This window comes from Calonectris borealis, chromosome 13, assembly GCF_964195595.1.
Source record: "Calonectris borealis chromosome 13, bCalBor7.hap1.2, whole genome shotgun sequence".
NCBI classification, from domain to species: domain Eukaryota; kingdom Metazoa; phylum Chordata; class Aves; order Procellariiformes; family Procellariidae; genus Calonectris; species Calonectris borealis.
In genome coordinates this window covers 20,947,209-20,969,480 of record NC_134324.1, presented here as the reverse complement: position 1 = coordinate 20,969,480, position 22,272 = coordinate 20,947,209, and the positions used below count along the sequence as shown (strand labels likewise).

Here is a 22,272-nt window from a genome sequence, read left to right as displayed (position 1 = left end):
ATGGGACTTGGAATTAACCCTTTTGGTCCCCAGACTTGGTAGTCTTTTCTTCCTTGGCATTCAGGGTCATTCTCATAAGGTTCTGGATGGACGTTTTACTTCCCAGTCTGTCCAAGATGGAACAAGTGAAAACTGTCTCACTATTTTGATCATATCCCTCCTAGCTGCCTGTTGGGATGTGCCTCTTGGTCCTTTCCTGTACCGAACCCTAATGCTTCACATTTTGGAAGCCCACCAGTAGTCTGTCTCATAGGTGCTTTTTGCTGCCTGCTGAGTTCTTCCTCACCTGTCACCGGCTGCTTTTTCCATACTGCCTCCTGTACCAGAGAGCTGTCTATGACCATGTCTCCCATGACCTTCTCTCAAAATCCACCTGTTTGATGATTTTTTTCTCCCTCCTTTCACTCATAATGGCCATCTTCCATCACTGTAGTCATTGTCTTAATCTTGACTCCCTATTTTCAGCATTCAGTTTTAATATATTTGTAAATAATACACATGCTGCCATTGATTAGGACTGTATTCCTTCTTAATCTATATGTTTAATGCTGTACAGCATCCTATTACTGCACTGTTGCAGCTGATCCTGACTACAGGTAAATTGCTGACAGCATCTCCCACTTGCGTATTCTCTTGACTGAGTCAGGAGTGGATATTGGGCCCAAGTGTTACTATCTATCATGGTTGTTTTAGTTAATAAGTGAATCTTTTGGAAAAGAGCACAGGTGATCTTTATTCCCTTTCATATTATAATTGGTTCTAGTGACCAAGGGTTTAGGAAGTCAATATATGAAGCTGCCTTTATAGATTATTGGTGAGCCACTGTTGTAAGAGTTAATCCTGTGCCTTGTGCTGTGAGAAAACTTGAATATGAAAGATACTAAAAAAATAATGTGCCATCTTTTCCAGCCTTGCTCAAGCTGATGTTAGAGCTGCTCACATTGTCACCCAAGTTTCTACTAAAATCTAGTTGCCTTTGACATCTCGACAACATGGCTTGTTCCTTGGTTCATTCTGAGCCTCTGTTCTCGTAGACCCATTGTGATGAGATGGCAAATTCTCCCTGCCTCAGCTCTGATTGCTCTTTTTCTTTGAATGGAGGGCTCAATAAAGGTGGAAGCTGATGTTACGCATTGACTTCAGCAGCAAAGATGGCTCAAGAAATGCTGTTCTTGGCCACATGTTCCAAACTCAGGTTGCAACTTGCTGTCCCCATTGTCCCACAAATGAGCTCTTTGTGGGACAGAAGATTTTTGGGGAGGAGTGAGGGAAAGGCACAAGGCAGACTCCTGGCTGCTGAAGACACTGCAGCTCCAAGTTAACCTCAGTAGTGGTGGAGACTGGTTTGTTTGCTCTGGAGGGAGGGATGGCACTTCCCCAGAAGCCAAATTCCCCACTTGTAAAGATTAGACATTTGTCACAATGTATTTAGGGACACCAACCAAATGGGGCATCCTACTGTGCAAGGCACTATTTAAACATGCAGGAAGAGAGAGCTCTTGCCCAGGGAGATTATGGTCTGAACACATCAAGGTGGAAGAAGGTGTTATTACTGACGAGGAACTGAGATGCAGAAAAGCAGTCTGACTTGTTTGTCCAAAGTCCATAGATGAGACAAAGATGGAAGTCAGAGCTCTGAGCTTTCTTGCTCAAGAGCTTTCATTTCCTTCCTGAGACTTTTTCAGGGCCCAGTCAGTGGTTTGGAGGTACTTGCATCTTTGAGGTTTTTTATTTTAAATGGACTTTGGACCTGCTTCTAGTCAGTGGCTGATTTCATGTGAATTGTGTCCTTTGCTGTGTATGGTCAGGGTCAGAAATACATGTGAAAATAAACCCATCAAATACAAATACAGCATGGATTAGACACGGTCAGTAAAGGCAGAAATGAAGACATAGATTAAAACTAGAACTTGAGAGACTCTGCACTTAGTTGAAGCTGTAGAGCTCCTTCCTTCTGAGCTCCTGGTAAGTGCAGGCTATTAGGCAGGGCACAGCCCTCTTGCATTGTGGTTGGAGGGCCCATCCGAGGGTGGATTTATGCCCTGAGCTGGGCTATATGTCTGAAATTTGTTCTTGCCTCAGATTAACCACTAGAAAAAGCTGAATAGGATTTTGTTTTGCTCGGTGGGGTTTCATTGCAAATGTTCTTGGGCTGTGTGAGATATTCCAGAAAGTGTTTCCAAGCTTTTTGTATCCTGTCATGCCCTAGGGAATTTTTTCCAAAATCTTGTCCAGGAGTGTTTAAAGTAATCATAGGAGGAGCTCCACCCTGGAGCTGTACAGAGCCTGGTGTGTGCTGGGACTGAGGGTTTTATAAGAAGTATATTGAAATCTCCACCCAATGTGTGCGTGTTCTAGTTTGCCTGGAAAACTGAAATTCATGTAGTCCAATACTGAAGTCTTGGTAACCTGTGGCATTGTTTTCTATAGCTGTTGTCCTGAGAGCTTGGCTAATTACATCCTATATAACAAAACTTATCCTTGTGGTTCTGTTTTATTTGCTTGCTCCTCCTGGCTGTCACACTAGGACTAGTGTGGTGCCATAAATTCTTTATGGGCATCATGTGGTTTTGAAGGTGATTTGGTAATCATGCATTTCTTTCACTTCTTCAACAGAACAAGAGGTGCTTCTCTTTCATGGGAGAGCTCCCTGTGGAAGAACCAAAGGAAGGAAGCTCTTCCAGAGTTCATTTTACCATGGTGGAATAGGTCTTGAGGCAGAGGAAGATCCTTTTTAATGTATAAAGAAGCAGGAAGTTCATGCATTTGTAACTAAAAGCCTACTTTAAGACCATATGTAATGAACTCTGCAAGGTGTTAAGTCCACTTAATTCTTATTGAAGTCATAGTAAATCCCATGAAACGTGAAAGCTGGGCACAGTAGCACAATCTTAACTTTGCGACAGCAGAGCTAACAACCAAAATAATTTACTGTAGCCCACAGAGACTGTTTTTGGAATAACTGTTAGCAGTTAAACTTTCAAAAGGGCCTCAATCCAGCTTTCCTGATTTTTCTCGCAAGACTTCTGCCCACAGTTCGTTATACTTGAAAACTTGCTGGTGCATGCAGAGAAGGGATAACTTTTTCTGAAAGCACAGCCTGTCATTTTTAGTATTGTAACAAGGAGCTGCTATAAGAGGGTTGAAGGATTAGCGCTCATCTTGAGCTTAGATTTTTCTCTAAGAAACCTTCTCTAAGGCAAACTTTATCTTTGCTGAGATCATCCCTTCTTTAGGAGCTGAATAATCGTCTTGTGCTTCTATCAAACTGGTAGCACAATAATGCATAATGGACTTGTAGCCAGAGTAATTCAGTGCGATACAAGCCATGGCTTTGAATAGCAGATACGCTGATCATGACTTAAGGTCAAAGGTCTACAGTCAGTCCATCTATTGCTAAGGGCAGGATAGAAGGAATAAATGCATGCCTTGGCTGGTTTGGTGGCACGGTAGAAATTGTGACAGCTCTGGAGCACGCTAGCATGATGACAAGTGCGCATCATCCCGCAGGACTTTGGCTTCGCAGTGCAGAAAGGGCATCTTGTACTGACCTGGCACTGCACTAAAAAAATGCTGTCCTTACCACCGCTGGTCTCATGCCCATAGTGTGGTGTTCAGCAGCAGACTGGATCTTGTCAGGATGATGCTTCTCACTCTTATGAAAGCTCCCCACCCCCAATGCATGAGTGTGTCTCTTTGGGGCTGCCATTTGGGGTTTTGTTTGGAAGTAATGACGTGGCTGTTCAGCATACCTTCTCATGGCTTATAGTTGGATTTCTGCATATGTACACAGCTGCTTGCTGTCTAAAGACGTGTTCCTGAAAATATTTGTGCACAGATTTTTACGCTTAGGGCTGGGGAGCAATATACTTCTGGGAGTTGTTTCTTTTGATTTTGACAAAATCTCGTATCCACTTCCTCCCCTTTCCTTCTGTTATGCTGTGCACGTCTTCTGCAATATCAGTTATATTTCTTTGACTGGCATAGTTGTACACCTTGACTTCTCATTATAGGCTTAGCATAGGTAGATGTAGCAGAGAAACCAAGAAACCATTCCTCTTTCTATTCCCCGTAAGATTTCTCTCTTTTGTGATCTTCCGGCCACAGTATGCATGTTCAAAGCTGGAAAGTTCACAGGTCGTCAGCCCAGGCTTGCCTGATCCTGCTGCAGCCTCATGGTAAGGTTTGGGTAAAACTCAGCTGTGGGAAGTGAAATAGCACGTGTTCCTGGCTGGCGAATGGTAAAAAGGATGTGCCTCACTGAAGAACTTGAATGACAATTTTGCTATTATTTGAAGGCCATAAACTGAGTTTGAGAAGACATCAGTTGAAGCGATTTTTAAATTAAGTTAAAGCTTCAGGTTACATCTTTAGGGAAGAAGGAAAGAAAAGCTCTTCTTCCCTGGAACTATACTGCTATAACTGCAGAAATGATGCTGAGAAGAGCTGCTATTCTGAAGTGTTACTCCAAGTAAATTTCTGTCCAGTTTTAGAATTCAATAAAATATTTGCTAGGGTTTGGGTTAAATGAAACAAAGTGAGAAAGGCCAGATTACGTTTTCCATTTGTGACTGTGAGCATAACTTTAAAGGCCAGTGTATAATATGCACAACTACTTAATACCACATTTGTGGAAACACAACCTAGGAGAGGAGTATCGCCTTCATGCCACTATTGCCTTCAGTGTACGCTGTTGTAAATACACGGGACAGCTATGGTGTGCAGTGAAGAATTTCAAACAATTCAGCTGGAACTAAGAGAAATAGTACTCTGCCAAACAGACCAATAATCTCTTCTGCTTACTTTAAAACATGGAACTTCTATTAATAGAAAATATGCTCCAGGACCTCACATGTTTATAGAACACAGCGCAAATATATACTTTCTTTCATTGCGGCATCTTCTACCCCAAAGTATTACATAAACACAGATGAAAATCTTGCAAAGCCTGGCAACACTTCAGTGGCAGATATGGCTACTTCTGTTTTTCAGATAGGGAAGTAGAGGTGCAGGTGAGGTCAAGAGCTTCCACAGGGAGGCCTGGGGCAGAGGTGAGAATAGTATTCAAATCACTTATTCTTAGTATTGCATTTAAACATAGAAATCCCTTTTCTCGAAGGATAATGCTACAGTTCTGTTGAGCACGCTTATAAAGGCTCTACTGCCCAGGGATTATGGGCTTGGGAGGCTCAGGTTCTGAGGAGGGCTAATTCCCCCTGAGCATTTCAAACTCCCCTTGCTGCACTTCACACTCAGTTGTGAAACTGGAGAGAAGCGTGGGCCCCCTCTGTGCCAGATGTTGCTTGGCTGAAGCAGATGAATAAACCACAACTTATCACTTATTAATCAGAAAGATTTAAAGTATTCAATGCTTCTGGAAAACAATCAGTATCTCCAGTGGGAATTCTTTATAATGTATGGTACTCTGTGGGGTATCTTTATGCCTCTATTGAGTCAGATTCATGAAATGTAAGGAATTAAGGAGCTTCAGCTGTGGGTACTCATGGTCAGTTTATTGAGGGGGTTTGCTGACAGCATACATGCCTCAAATATAGATTTGTTTGTTTATATTGTTTGTTCAAGCCAACAGAACCTCCTGGTGGGATTATTGTGTTAGTTTGGGGTACACTAGTTGATAAAGTGCCCATCTGACAGTGTTCATCGTGAACCTTGTTAGCTCTCTTCTGCCTTCTGTATTTCTGTTCCATCTTCAGAAGGGAAAAGAGAGTATCTGCTTCCTATTGATAAATGATTTTGGTCATTTTATGCAACTGGGGAGATGGAGAAAAGCTGCAGTTGGTGATGTAAGCACTCTGAGTACACATCACTTTTTGGCAAACTGGGCACAAAGTCAGGGTTAAAAAAAAAGTTAGCATCCTGCATCTTTTCTATAGCTGATTATGACATCAAACACTTAGCAGTAATAAGGATATAAATACTACACAGATCGTAGTTTTAAGCCTATTAAAGCCTTCTGTTTATTGTGTACCTGTGTTTATGTGTGTTAGTGGTCTTGCCATATGTTCTATAAAGGGATCATCTCAGTGCCTCCATCAAAAATGCAGTTTAGTCAGCAGAAGGATGACTATATGAACGCTATACTGGATATGCTACATGCCTGGACCATAAAATTCTGTGGAAATCAGTGGGCTGTTTGGAAATCCATATTTACACCTTTGCCAGTTGGATGTCAAATCCTGCCCTAGAGATCCTGTGATGGAAAGCCAGACTCGGATGTCGGGTAGGCTTTTCAAAGATGTCCAGGCCCTGGAATTTGCAGTAGGGAACAGATAAGGAAGTGCAGCCAGTCTGTTCATGTGAAGAAGGACTTTTTTTCTTATTCAAAATAGTTAAATCTATATTTTGATTTCAAACCTATCATGATATTTGAAGAACTTTATTCTGCAAGATCAGCCCAATAAAACTCCGTAAGAAACTCCGTAAGATCCTACAGGTACTCATGTTATGCCTGCAGTTCCTATTAAGATTTTATCTAATGGTGAGACAAAAACTTCTTCCTCTAGCAATGACTGACTCTTTTTCAGTGCATCCTCAAGTGCTCAGCAGCCTGAGTCATTTCGCACTAGACAGCTACACTCCCTTAGGGGTACTGTTTTACAGGCTCATTCTAGTAATAACTCTTCTAGCATCCATCAGATTTGCAGGCCCAAAAGAAGATCTGACATTCTTTAAGGTGCTCGTAAAACCTTAAATAGATAGGATCCTGTAAATTACAGACAAAGCTTGAAACCATTTTTGCATGGGAAGGGCTTTTTTGTGAATTACTAGCAAGACTGTGTAACCCTTCTCTACCATGTCTAAATTTGGATTTAATATATTTTTGGTTGATACCAGCCATATAAAAGCAAGCACTGGTATTTGGTGTAGTATTTTATCTCAGCTGCCTCTAGGTCTGTCCTCTAATATACCACTGACACTACAATGAAGCATATTTGTTATGCCTGTTAAATTTGTCAAAGCTGCTTTTGGTAGAGACTATTCAGTACCAGATTTTCATTATTTTTCAGACGTGACAAAAAAGGTACTTTGTGGATGAATGTTGATATCCTCTTGGCAGGGGATGACAGACTGAAGTAGTAGCTAGGTCTGAAAGATGGAGAGTAAGCTGGCAAATTTACAAAATAGTTTAGGTGATTAAATGAATTTGGTGTTTTAGGAGCTTTTAGACAGCTTAGTGGCATCTTCAGGTACCTAAATACTTTTATAACTCTCAACCTTTTTAAACCCCTGGTGACTGAGTGGTAGTATGTATTTGCTGATGCAAGCTATGGCTGACTTGCTTACTTTGGGGAAATACTAGTCATATTTTAAATAAGCATAAATATAAAATTAAAATAAGACAAAATGTTTTAATAACAAGCTGTTATGGAAGTGCTAATGAAAACAATGATTACTGATTTACATGATTAATGGGGGGAAATGTATAGTCTCTGTTTTTCAGCAGTCTTATGGTAGTAACTGTAGAATTAGACAAGTGTTCATTTCTTTCAAAAGGGGAGAGTTACGTCTGCTCATCTGACAACTTCTTCAAGAAGGTGGAATACACCAAGAATGTCAATCCCAACTGGTCAGTCAACGTGAAGACATCTGCCAACCAGAAAGCACCTCAGTCTCTGGCCAGCAGCAACAGCGCCCAAGCAAAGGAGAACAAAGATTTTGTGCGTCCCAAGCTGGTAACCATCATCCGCAGTGGGGTGAAGCCCCGGAAGGCAGTCCGTGTGCTCTTGAACAAGAAGACTGCCCATTCGTTTGAGCAGGTTCTCACCGATATCACTGAAGCTATAAAACTGGAGACGGGAGTGGTCAAAAAGCTGTATACCTTGGATGGGAAACAGGTAGGAGATTTTACAGATGTTATGTCTTTTTCTTTCTCTTATCTTGAGGCTTTGCTGACTCAGAAGCCTAAAATTAACCTGAGATGATCGCTGCCATCTGTTCTCTTAGAAGTCAGACTTCTCGTGCCAGTGGTTAAGTTACTAAATTTTCACTGATATTAATATCAAGTAAAGAATGTAGCCAACCGTCTGAGTGAAACAGATGCTCCGTCCTGCACGCCAGCGTGCAGTGCGTGTCTTCCGGACTAGCTAAATAAATAACGTGGGGAGTTCGGCTCAGAGCCACTAGTTGATTTGGCTCTGAAGCAATTGCAAGAACTCTCGAGCTTTGGATTCACTAAGTGAAAATGTGTTGCTTGACTTTCCTTGCCCTCAGATGAAGGCTTGCTAAGACAAAGTAATTGAACCAAGCATGCTCTTCTGTCTGGCTCAGTAATTAGCAGGAAAAGCATGGAACTGTGTTGCATTTTCTTGACTAAATGCATGAAGAGATAACATGCAGAAAGGGATTTGGGTCAAAAATATTTAGTGGGTCGTCATAATGTGCTACATGTCTACATTTTCCTGGAACTGAAGGAAACATCTGTCTCTTGTTAGCAGCTACACAGCAATAAGCCATTTCATATTGCTGTATCTATGAAAACCCTTAAAGGAATGTGGAGGTTAACTTTGGGGACTGGGAAGAGCTAGATTCTTCAAGGAAAATTCTGAGCTTGATTTAACAGTTCTGTGTCTTCTGTGACTGAGGGATGATCTTATTTTTGTCACTATTTTTTTGCTCCAGATTCTGCAGTGAGGCAGCACAGCTCTTGAGTGGGGTTGGACGCTGGCTATTCTAGGGATTGATGCTATTGCTTTAAATTAACCTTTCCTATCTCTGGAGAAAATTATTCAAATACGGGCTCTTGAAATACCATGCCAACCCTAGGCAATGCATCTAACTAATATGCAGACTTTACGTAGAAAATGTTCATCCTTCCAACCCCAAATATAGGCTCATAAAGTGTCCTGCGCAGTCCAGGTGCAGTGTCTGGGAGCTGAAAGTAGCATGTCGCTCTAACCTGTCTGATATTCTTGCTTTGTCCCAACCTCTGTATCTTGCACATTAGTTAGTGGCTCCTTCTAGCTTCAGATACACAAAAATCTCATCTGCCTGTCAAAGCTTTTCTTTCCACTTGTCTCAACCTAGCGCTTTTTTTTCATAAGATGTATAGTTTATACATGAGTGGGTGACTTGCCAGCTAGATATAGATATAGTAGCATGTCCATAGATATAGTAGCATGCTGTAAATAAGCAGTGATATAGGGAGTGATGCAATGGAAACCTTAGAAGTGGCTGGGGGAAGAGGAAGGAGAGAGTCAAATGATCCGTCCTCATTGAGGAAATCATACACGGGCACAGGACTGTGCGTTTTGAATCACAGCAGCTTTACAAAGGGTTTAATAGATGGATCTGGCCTGAAAGCAGTTACCTGCTCATGCTGACACAGAGAGTCCTGTTGCTCTCGCTGTTGTGAATGAGGATCTTAATCTGAACCTCTTCTCTCGGTTCTTTGCTAACAGCCAGCATTTTGGAGGTGAGATGTTGCTTTGGATGGTGTGCAGAAATAGGGATGCCCCAAGAGCTTCCATCAAACTGTTCTCTTCTCCACCTTTTAGCTAGTTACAGGAGTAAGTGTTGTTTCCTCTTCCACCTCTGACTGGAGAGCAAGACCAAATCAGCCCATAAACTGAACTGAGCTTGTGGCCTGGTGACTGGACCAGCCTGTGAAATTGTGTTAATCCCTAAGTGGGCAATTGAGAAATGCTGCTTGCTCTCAAGTTACAGGTGGCCTAGAGTAGTGCTGCTGTGGGGTAGACTGCAATCTGTTGTTGGAGCGGCTGCCTTGCATGGGGCTAGAGTTGAGCAAGGGGCACAAAGATCTATGCAATTTAGCAATTCCTACCGCAAACTGTTGTCCATAGCGGACACCATACATGACTCTTCTTGAATCAAAAAATAAAAGGCAACCTTGTTTTCCTCATGTCAGGCTCTGATAGCTGTACAGTGACTGGTGCCTTAATTTGGCTCTGTTTTGATTGGGGCAGTCTGACAACTTCACCATCAGTTTTTGTTGCAGAAATGTGATTTCTGTAAAGTCTTGAGTAAAGATATCACATTTAACTTGTTTTGCTGGCTTTATAATTCACCATTTTATGAAATGTGATATTTCATTGTGTGTTAGAGACACTACTGGGAGTTTCACTGTATGCAAATGTACATGCAGTATTGCAGTTATTGAAGAATGAGATTTTGTGATTTGACAATAATGGAATGTTTGATATTTGTTTGCAGCATCGATTACTGTTGAAGCTTCCTGAAGAGCAAACCTGGTTCACAAAGGCTTTGTTTTTATTGGAAGGTTTCCTTCAATGCTTCGGTTTTTTTTAATCTAAGTTTATTTGAAATTGTCCACCTATGTGCGTTCTTAGCATTGAAGCTAGAGCTAGAAGCTTCTGCTGTGGGTGCTGTGTTTGCTGTTAGGGTTTCCATGACTTACTGCTCCATAAAATCTGACCTTCTGATGTGATATTAGAGGGTTTTGCATGTCTGATTCTGACATTAGAAAGAGATTCTTGAATGCCTAATTCTGACAAACAGTACTTTATTTTCAGGAAAAAATATTCATGCAAAACTGCAAGCTGCTCAAAGCTGAAATACTGACAAGAATCCTGACAGTCTGTCTCTTTGAGTGTCATCAGCGGCATGTTACTCCCTCTGTTGTGAAATGATAAAATTTACAAAAGGAACATACAAAGGAAAATCACCCATCCTCAGTCCATGAGCCGTAACTTAATGAGGGGAGATGATTATTTTATTTATAGGCATTTCTATGGTGCTCATCAGTAGGGTAATCAAGATGCTATAGAAGTAGAGAGAGTAGTGGCAATGATAGAGTGGTGTGTAAACAATTACATTTCTATGCACTGCAGACCTGCTCCATTTGGAGTGAGAAAGCAGTTAATTGGGAGCTGGATGGAGTGTGTTTGAATAAATGTAACATTCAAAACAACAGTGAGGTTAGGTTTTTTTGAGGAAATTTTATTTCTTTTTATGTCTTGGGTTGTCTGTAGAAATATGGCCCTTTTGAAACTGCTAAATTGGCATCTCGTGTTTAAGTAGTTTATTTAACTTGGTCTTGCATGTATTTCTAATGCCTCGTGCCTTGTCTGTCTGTGCTCAAGCTCCTTCCCTCCTTGGAGCATATCATCACCTCTTGATGGACACCCCAGAACTCAAAAGGGGTTTCAAATTGTTGACCAAAAATGAGTCGTGACAGAGAATCACAACAGAGATTCAACTTTTGAACTTTCATGGCCATGTAGGAAATGGTATAGGTCAAAGAATTCAGTGCATTAAACAAATACTGCAGTGGATCAAATTCAGCACTAGGTTTCATGACTACAACTGCTGTTGTGTTGAGATGTGCAATATATATAATTCATATATACATATGCAGGATTGAATTTGGTTTGATCTTTTTGGATCATGTTGGAAAACAGTTGTTTTGGTAGATTCTTTCTCTTTTTTTAAACTTTTAGTTATATCCAGTGTCCCAAATAAGTCTGGATTCCTGGGAGCACTGGCTATTTTATAAACACATGATGACTGTTTCTGCCTCGTGTCATTAATAAACCAAATTAGAAAACAGACTTTGAGACTGTGGATGAAGTTGCATTCAGATATTTTGAATGCAATAGTCTGAACTAGACTTTGCAAATGTATAGATTTACTGTTGTGTTTGTGCTTGAGCTTCTTTCTCACCGTGGTGTACAATAAGTAGGTGTTTTTCTGGAAAAGAGGAGGCTATTTCATCACTGACAGCCCAGTGCCCATCTGCTTTCTGCACCTTGCTTTACAAGTGGTGTCTGTCTGCATTCATTCCTGCTTTTAAGACGTGACCTGTAAAAGCTAATGTCTTCTGTACATACTGAACTTCTCTTTTCCTGCCCTGTCTTATATTCCAAAGTCTGTGAGTGTTTCACCAAGTACATGAAGAGATGTAGTAACAAAAATCAGCCCCTTTTTTTTGTGATTGGCTGAGTGGGTGATACTCTGGAGTGACCAGAAATTCATCAGGCATGTTCAGTTGTACTTTAGCATTAAGATATTTTCTGTGGTATGGAATTCCTTCTGCTTTTTCTCCAGCTCATGTATTGCCATGTCTTAATTAACTAAATACTCCATTCTGTGACCCATCAATTAGCATCACCAAATAAGCAGAATAAGGTGCTGTTCAGAGGGGGGAGAGCTTGTACACTTTAGTTCCACATAAATGTAGATATTCTGGTCAACAAGCAGGGAACTGAATGTGTTTTAAGCCATAATGACATGCGATGATCTCTTCTGGACTTTGAAATCTTCAAGCACAGGGAGAAGTCACACATGTACTATTTATTGGCTTTTACCTAGCCAGACAAAGTGCTTCTGTTCCATCTGAGTGTTAGCTGTCTCATCAGATGAAATTACATACATTTTCATATGTCAGGGCATTTGTGACTGTGCTCCCAAAAGAATTTCTAGTCTCAATAAAATGATCCCCTCTAGCAGTCTTTACTTTGATAAGGATTTCATGTGGCAGGTGATGAGTGAAGTTCATCTTTGTTTGCAAAGCTGATGCAAATGCCTAGGAGGCCAGCCCACCTCTCCTGTCCAGAGAAGAAGTTGCCATTTCAGTTCAGATGACTTGCATTGAGGAAGGGCAGCAGCCATAGAGGGAGAAGCAGGATGACTAAGGTCACAGCAGGTTAAAGGTTGGGACTTTGAGATCAAAGCCAATAAAGTAGTTGATAAAGCAGCTCCTAGTACTGCACTACTAGTAAAAAGCTACCTTAGATGCATCCATACAAGTTGCACTGGAGAAACCAACCAAACTTTGGAGATGTTGCACTGACTACAAGTTGGTATTTGGAAACAAACTGGTAAAAATTTCATTGCTCAAGTGTCAATGCTAGCAGCGGACCAAAATCTGCCGGATAATGTAGCTCTATTGATTATATTAATGAAATTGTATCAATGTGACATAGAACAAGGTTTGTACCAAAATATCCAAATGCCTCCAGCAGCTGTCATCTGTAATTGATGCTCAAGAAGAAGGTGAATACCTCCATGACGTACCTAGTAACATCTGCATTGCTGAAAGATCAGTGAGAAAATAGTCCCTGGAGAAAGTTAATTTACACCCCGAGGCATGAAGTTCATGGTTACAAAGCAAGCAAATTGGTTTGCGTTATTACACATGTCAAGGGATAGGATGTCAGAAACTCCTCATCCTTCTGAGACTTCGTAATTGGCTGCCCTTTTGGGTACTGAGAAACTGCATTGAAGTAACCCCAGAACAAAGCAGTTTTCATGCACTCGTGTAAAACTGGGATCTAGCCCCAGAGCAAATGGGAGGGAAAAGTAGGAGATGGGTGCAAGTGTGTCTTGTATCCTGCCTCCTGCAAAAGGCTCTGCAGCAGCTGGTGCTAATAGGGGAGAGGCAAGTCCCATCTTCTCTCCCTGCTGCATAAAGCTGTAACAATAAAACTGTGTCTGTTTTGCATCTTTTTCTCAGTCCTTTATTCTCAGTGCTTCTTGTTAACTGCTGAGTTTTGGCAGGCCTTGCATCAATCTCCCATTTTGATATCAAGAGAACAGGTCAGGATTGCAAGCACTAGCAGAGGAATTGTGCAGGAATTGTCCATAGCCACCTCCCCTGATAGATCGCTCAGGGTGAGGATTAAATCCCAGCTTCACTCCTTTTCACTGCTTTTGCAGACTACTCTGACTTAGGGTGTTTGCATGAGATTATTCCTCTCTAGCAACCATGTGTCATGCAAGGAAGGGTAGTAATAATGCATGGGCTGAAGAACTTCTGAACCCAAGTCACTTACGCTGCCAGACAACACGGCCTAGTTCTCTATCTTTAGGGAGCTCTTAGTCTAAGCTGGAAATCCAGCATTGCCTGATTCATGCAATGACTAGACACTAACACAGACAAAACCAATTAGTCCACAGGTATCCCTGAAGGATTTTATCATTCGCTAGAATGAATAAGCTAAGCTTCCATAAATGTGTATGTAAGTACTTATGATAAAATATTCAGAAGACTTTCTGAGATGTTATTCGGAAACCTTATGCTTATTAATTTCTGTTTACTTAGGTCTGTGGGCCACAGAATCTGGGTGAAAAAGGGCCTATCCTAATTCCAGTACTTATTAAAGCAGAAGCAGTCTGATCTCAGTGGCTAAAGTCTTGATCAAATCGGTTCTCCTGTGAGCATTGAGACTGACCCGGTTGCCATCAATGCGACCTCCAATCGGCTCCCCAAGGCATGTGCAGAGCAAGGGGAGACAGCAGAGGAGACCATTATCTTGCAAACGTTGGTGGATGTTTTGCCATTGCTTTGCCTCAGCCTCAGGTTCTGGAGGAGGTGTCCTGCTCCCGCCTGCCATCCTGCAGGGCTTTGGTGCTGCGTATTCACTGGCATTTTGTTGTTATGCAAATGCTGGCTAAAGCTGTGGTGAATCTATTGTCCTCTTAAGGCAGTGAGGCTCCAAGTCCAGAAGCAGGCTCCAGCAGTTCCACTGCTGCTTGCTGAAAATTGTTGATTTTCTAGAAACACAAGCCTTGCTAGTAGACATGTACTGACCAAGTTCCACATGAACATCTGCTACTTGTGTCACAGATGGCAGGCTGTCAAAATTATTGAAAGATGCAGTCAGATCTGACCTGGTGACCTAGGAGTACGTGGCCCCTGTTACTGAATCCTGGTGCTATTCACACCCCAAAAGAGACGTATGCTAAAAATTCAATCCTCGCTAGCATCTTTATTTTGGCAGTTCTTTCTGTCATACAGGGTGACATGTTCCCTTTTCACTCTGAATCCCAGGAGAGAGGGGGATTATTCACTGTAGTGCCAGAGGGCTTATCTAGGAATAAATGGGCTGAAAATGAGCAAGGAAAGTTAGGCTGAATATCAGGAGCTGAGGCAGGCCGAGAAAGCCTTGTAGTTTTTTCCATTCTAGTTTGTAGCATCACGTGAAACTAAGTTTCTGGTTCCTTTTTGGTGCTTCAGTAGAAATCCCACCAGGATGAATGGGAGTCCCTCCTGCTCTGAGAGGGAGCAGGTTATGCTGAATGTATTCTGAGCAAGTATCTACCTCAATGCGTGGACTCCAGTAAACTTCTTATTTCTTTTGATCACGTAGAATAATCAAATACATGTATTCTCCCTGTTTGTAATGGGGAAACATCTTGCTTATTCTGGTGCGCCAGGGTCCTTCATCTCAGGCTGTGAGTGGCATCATGTATAGTATGCTTGCTCACATCTCCCTTCCTGCAGTAGCTCACCAAGTATGGGAATGCTCCCCTGAGTGCGAGACACCTTGAGAATCTGATGGCAGTTGGCCATATTCCACATCTTGTTGCAAGTTCTACCTCCTCTTCTTGTCTGCCTGAAACTACTTCTTCCCTTCCCTTCTGAACTCTTACTGGCCTTAGATCAAGAGGCTGTTTTCACTCAGTAGCAGGTAAGTTATGACACAGCTCATACTTATGCTTTTCTTAAGGAAGAGCCTGCGCTAGATGTGGGTAAAGGCATACAGCCTAATAACAGAGGCTGGTGAGAAATAGTGCAATAGAGCTATCACCCAGCACAACAGGATTGCCTTCTCTCTTGTCCCTGAAACTGCACACGGAACTGAACCAGTGATTATTCTTTTTTGTATGTAGTATGTGTATCTTGATGGAGCTTAAGCGTTAAGGAAATGAATCCGTGTTGCAAAGGGCCCAGACTGAGCGTGAGAGGTTGTCAAAAGCCTCCTCATCTTGTCTTTTGAATGTGATGCCAGTGTCATTCAAAGGTCTCTGTGTGGGACAGTAAGGGAACGAGCGATAGCTTTGCTCTTGTGCAGAGGATAACAGCTTCCATCCACCCTCAGGTCTGCCAGAGATGACAAAAGATATTGGCACAGAAATGTGTGTAATAAAAGTATGTCTAAAGGAGTTGAGGAGAAAAAAAGTTGGATCTAATCCATCCAGATTTTCAGAATTGGCTAAGGTAGGTCTGCATATGTGAGGAAGTGCAAAGGCAAGCCATGAAAGCTGAGGGCTATTCCAGCTTGCATTCAGGGCTTCTCAGGCTGCGGCAAATTGATTAGCATATAGAGCTGGAATTGCAGGCCTGCTCCTAGAGATTTGCATAGTTCTGAATTTAAACTGAATAGGGAAAAATAAGCAAGGGTAATAACCAGAGCATTCACTGCTCCAAGATATAAGACACACCCTCTCCCCTGTGAACGTACAGCCAGTCCTTTCTGAATTAATAGACATAGTTCTAGTTTCCTGGTTGACAGCAAGCAGGGTGTGTATAAGTATATGCCTGTGTATCTATCTGTATAAATACATTTTACTAAGTGTCGCAGAACACAACTCTGCAGCTCAACTTGCTGTCTAAGCAATCTAAACTCTCCTTTTAGTTAAAGGATCCCAGGGACTACTGTGCTCTGACAGTGATATCCTTGAGTTGTGTTACTGTTTTTTCTTCCCTTACTCTAATAAACCAAAGGCATTTTACTGGAGTCTTTAACTGCACTTTGAAAATGTTTGCTTACCTTTAAATTATTCTTTGTGATAAATGCAAATCTCGTTGTCATTAGCAGTTTTTAAATTACCTACACAATCTAAAATAAGTAGGAAATTTGTAAGTATAGGCCCATGATGCTTTTCTCTCATTTTTTATCTTGAAAAATACTTCAGATCAAGGACTTTCCAACTAGAATGGGTGTAAGATATAGTCTGCTTTTCATTAATTCTTTTTTTTTCCCCCCCAAATGGGGGACTTAGTTATGAACAAAATGGACAAAAACCAGACATGGGGAAGATGAGATAATATGCCCTATTCATTAGAAGGATTTTTCCAGGGGATTTTGCTTCAGTCAGAATTGGCGTGAGAGGTCAGTCCTTCCAGTCCTCCAGGTCTGAGCTCTGTTATCTGGAGGACAATGAACATAACGAGCTTTATTGGCTCTACAGGAATAATTATGCAGCCAGTGAGCCTGCAGGGCAGCAGGGGAGAGCAGGACTCTGGGCTCTTTCCCCGCGCTCCCCTGCCCTCACCATCTGCTCTGTGCTGGTTATCTGGTACTCGGTCCCCTGCGGCTGCCAGGGCCCACAGCTCTGGTTCTGCTGCTGCCTTGCTGTGGACATCGCTCCCTGGTTCTGATGGACCAGTTCAAGGCACCGCACGAAACACCTAGCCATGCTAACTGTGCTAGTGGGAGAACAGCTTATGGCTACAGATGTCTGTCTTTTATTCAGGTTCTCTGAACAGGGAAGAATAATTGGTTTAGGAAAGCATCATGGTGCGTGCATGCTTCTGTGAAAGAAGCGTTTCTTCAAGGTATTGCTGTACCCCTGCGCCCTTGACATATAAACTCTTGTGCCCTTCCTCGCTCCCTCATGCCCATAATATTGCTGAAAGAGGAATAGAGAGGCCAGGAATGGTGACTAATGGGTGTACCTGTTCTCCTCTGTATGTCTGGTGGTGAAAACACACTAGGAAACTCAGCTTCTGTACTAGATAAATCAACTGAAACGAAAGTTAAAATTGTGAAATACACAACATGGCATAACAAGGTGTGAATAAACGTAACTTCTGCAAGAAAAACTTTCACCTTGATGACCTATTAATATAGAATAATAGAACAAATAAAATTATGGATTGGGGAGAGCCAGTGGACATTTGGACTTCAAAAAATCATAAGGAAAGGCTCCTCCAAGAACTTACTGAGGAACCTGAAGTAGTGATAAGAAGGGAAAATACTATCACAGATGGAAAACAGGTTTAGAAAAAGAAACCAGGATAGAAATAACTTTTTATCAGAGTAAAAATTAAGTATCAACATACAAGTGGTTTACTGTCATCTTGAGTGATCTGGAGGTGGAAGTACTTAGTGAAGACGATAAAAGAATTATTGTAATAAAGAAAGGTGGGGACAAGTGAGAGACTTACCGAGATGAACAGGCAGTGTAATGGATGCAAAGCCGCACACACTGGTAGAAATTACTCTTATACTTATCTTTTAAATTAAAAATAACTATTCTGCAGAGAGGATTGGTCTTGATGAGGCAGGCTAGTAAAGAATATGTTAGCACAGAATCAAAACAACATGCTAAAGCATATGGTATGTATTCAAAATTCAGACAGAAAGGAACAGCTTTTTAAAATACTGCTGTATTCCATTTACCCTTCCACTTCACCTCTCCGCATTCACAAATGTGTGTCAGAATATGGAAGTAAATAAGTTTCTCCAGTGACTGTGCTGCACTGCAGCCCTCTGCAACTTTCCCATCTTCTCTTGATGCAGCTAGAAGGGGTGGGGTAGCTTATGCAGGTGCTTGGTAACTCTTTTGTTAATGCAGTATGTTATAATTGGGACTTCGGTGAAACACAAAGTAGGTTACAAATGGTCAGAGCGTGTATACTGTGGAGTGTTTAGTGCTAAATCACCCAGGTTTACATGGCTCTCCATGGCTGCTAAGTCTTAGTATGGTTTTGTGCCTGCAAGTATGAGTTTGTCTGTGGCTGGGGTATCAGGGTGACCTGGCACCCAGTAAGTTAACTTCCTTTGGAGGTCCAAGGTGTCTAGTTATGCAAAGATGTTGAGAGAAGCTAAAGCTGTAGCTCTGCAGATGGGGAATACCCTAACTTTCTATAGACAGGTGACACATGTCATCCCACTGCATGGTGGAACATTTGAAATGGGTTTGTCAAAACTGCATGCAGTGATCCTACTCTTTACTTTAGGGGCACAAAATATAGTGCATGTAAAAGTCTTGCTCTTAATGTGTATGTACTTGTCCATTCTTCAGTCAGGTGTGTTGTATAGCTGTTAACTCAGGATTTATAATTTCTGTGAACCACTTTCTTGATACCTCTAACTTTTGCACTGTCTTTATATCTACAAAATAGTATTGTTGGAGTGGAGAGAAAAATTATGCTCTTCACCCTTTTTTCCATACTACCTAGCATTTATAAGAGCCTGTGAAATATTTTAATAATGGAAATAAGAAAAAATGCAGTGCAGCCATTTCAACTTTGTCAAGAATTTTAAACCTAGCAGATAAATTATTTGGGGACAAATGCTGAGAAGCATTTGCAGAGAACCAAAAATCTGTTTGAAACCTTAAAACTGAGCCTTCCATCATGGAGCTCAGCTCTCCAGAAAGGTAGTAAGAGGACTAAACTTCTCTTTCTCAAATGTGCACATATCAGGAACCTTATCAACTGCTGGCAGGCTGCAGGATTACATGCAAATTAAGCGTATCAAAGAGTCAAGTTAGATAGCCAACATTAGGAGCTAAGAATGTTATTCTTGCCTACTTGAAAGCCCTTCATAATGGATTAGAAACAAGAACTTACATCTCTTAATACCAGCTGAAAACTGAGGCATCTTTTTGCTTCTAGTGAATTTTAATACTTTGAGAGTAAATGGTACTGGGGATTTCCTTCGTTTTAGCAAATCTAGTCACAGAGGGTTGCAAAATGATGTGTACGTTTCACAATCACAATGAAAGCCATAAGGCTGGCTGAATTTTATATAAGAGTCTCGATAGAGTTGTTGGCGAATGTTATTTTTAGCACTGTAAAGCAACATAGATCTTTACAATCTTGGCATTTCTTGCAGTTTTAAAATGGAGAACAGCTTTTGAAATGTCCGCTTTTCCTTGCATTTTTATCCATATCATGAGCTGCTTCATAAAGTTTTTGTACTGCTCTTGGCAGCAGGGAGTGATTTAGTGCCAAACAGTGCAGAACTGCTTCATTTTACACTGTTTTTGCGCATGCTTTTTCTTCCAGAAAACAGATGCTGGAAAAAATGCCATCTGATCCTGACATTCGTTGTTTGGGTTGTTTCCAGTTGCACGTGTGAAGTGTTCAATTTAGTGTAAAATGGACAATGAACAAGGAAGAATAAAGTTGGGCCGAAAGTGGATACACTGAGCACTAATTTAGAGATCTCGTAATATTTAATACCGGTGAAAACCAACTTGTTTTTTTCTTATAAGCATAGCTCATCAAATACTTACTTTCTCTCAAAAACAGGAGGTGGTGGTTGCTGCAGGAAATATCTTATGTCACAGATGAGAGGCAGTGTGCTTCAGGTATTCAAGCAGTGGGTCTCGGGGCTCCTGGCATCAATCCTAGATTCAGCTGCAGCGTGTGACCTAGGTTAAGGCAATTAATGTGTTTTTTTCAGACACGTGTGCCTTGACACATTTAAACTCATAGGGAGGCTGAAATGAGTTTGTCAATTTGTCTTTAATGTTCCAGTTTGAAAAGTTTTCACACATCTTTGTCTTAGCTGTTTTTTGGTAAAATTGAAGAGACTTCTTTTAAAAGACTTCTTGAACTCCTTTGTCCTTCGTACTGCCAAGAGCTGAAGGGATGATATAGGTCAGAGTTTCTCAACCCTTTTTTTTTCAAAGGACTGCCTAGATTCTGTAGGAAGAACGTCTATTGCCCATTTCTAACAGTTTTCTAACAGCTAGCATTGCTAATACCAATCAGTAAAACATAGAGCACAATTTGTATATTCATTTATCTCTCCATTTTTTCTTCCCTCCCATTTTATTCATTCCCTGCTTGTGTGCATGGGGATTTGCCTGTTTGCTTTGCTTTCCTTGCCATATTGTTTCAATTACCAGACAATCTTTTTTCACCTCCACTTGACTTATATGTGGGTTTCACTTACAACTGGGACAATATAGTCATTCTGGCAGCTGTATTGTGGACCACCTTCTGCTGCTTTTTGGACCACCAGCTAAGATTGATGAAGATACTAAGTCTCAACATCATCATAACAGACTCAACCCTCCTCTTTTCATTGCATCCAGATATCACGTATGGGATACCTGGGTTCAGTACTCCAAGGGTCTGGCTTCTAAAACAAAATAAGTGTCCGGGTTCTGCCCCCTCAGCGGGTGAAATCCATTGAGGGTGATCTCTTCTTGTATCTGGTGCCATATTTAGGCAGGAGATGAAGCGGAGATTGATTCAGTCCCAACCTTTATCCCCTTCACATGTGCTTCCTCTCCATAAGTCATGCTTCCACTTCTTTTTTGTAGTCTGGCAGCTGCAAGGGCTGGTTGCTTGGTGACGCTCTCAGCAGCACAAAGAGCTCTCAGCTGGGAGGCCAGGTCTGTCAGCCACAAACAGCTGGGATAATTTTATTTGTCTTTCTCTTGTTCCTGTTAATTGCAGGGAGCTGAATCAAAGTCAACATAATAGAAAAGGGAGCACCAGCAGATACTATTTATGGCTTCTTTAACATCCACCTTTTTCTCCCTGAGTCAGGGAAGTGACGGCGTGCGCCAGAAGCGGCCTGTTATTTCAGAAACGCAGGAATAAAATTAAAAGGCATGATTTTCACTTCTGGTTCAGGCAGGCTCTTACCAGGTCCTATATAAAAGCAACATGTGGGACTGGATTTTGGATTTATGAATCATTGTTCCTTAATCCAATGTGTGACTGCCTGCCTGTTCATTCTTTGTAATAATCATATGCTGCGCAGGTGCCCTCTATGAAATAGCTATTAATGACTTTGCCTCAGAAGGATACACCACTGCTCAGATTTTGTGCAAGATAAAAACAACCAATAACTTCCAGAGGTGAAAGCATTGTGATTTAATGATCTGGGCACAGGCCTTGGTTTTATGAACTCCTGGTTTCTCATTTCTGCTCCTATGTAGGCTATGTCATCCTAAGTTACATGGTGATTTCTAATTAGGGTCAGACTGGCTGGACCTTGGAGTAGCAGGACTTCTCAAGCCAGAGCCAGCATCAGTCACGTGTTGGATCTCAGCGCTACCAAGCGCTGAGCGCGCCGACTCAGATGCGTCAAAGCATTTAAGCACGTGAATAGCTCCCTGCAATTTAGCTTGTGTGGAGGTGCATTGCAGAGTTTGAGGAGCAGTGTTAAGCACTAACAGAGGAAAAGCAAGGAAACTGGCCATGCCTGAAGCTGGACTCTTCTTATTAATACTATTATATTTAATAGTGACCAGTGACTCTATCCCTAAATGAGTGAAGCTGTAAGCTCTGCTTTTGCAGGGCTTTTTTCTTATTTCAGGTATAAATCATAATATATTGATTCTAATCAGTTGTTAATTTTATGCTTTTGGGTAGCTTAATTATGCAAGGTGCTATGCAGTAACCAAAAAAGTAAACCCTAACATTAATATTTACAGTTCACAGATGAAATGCCCACTAACATGGATAAACTGATACATGAATATACTAAAGGATCTGCTGGTAAACTCGAGACCAAAAAGTGTTATTGGTTTGTGCATTTTCTTCCCTGAACAAAAGCCCTGAGGTACCAAGAAATA

The 22,272-nt window shown here is 41.5% G+C and overlaps 1 protein-coding gene across 2 annotated transcripts in view; it reads left to right on the top strand.

The window, feature by feature from the left end:
• DCX (doublecortin) overlaps window positions 1-22,272 on the top strand; it is a 78,293-nt gene that overhangs the window by 5,090 nt on the left and 50,931 nt on the right. For both annotated transcript variants that reach the window (XM_075161819.1, XM_075161818.1), the window contains exon 3: window positions 7,516-7,856. In XM_075161819.1, coding sequence (XP_075017920.1) covers window positions 7,516-7,856 — 341 coding nt within the window. The remainder of the gene's footprint in view (window positions 1-7,515; window positions 7,857-22,272) is intronic.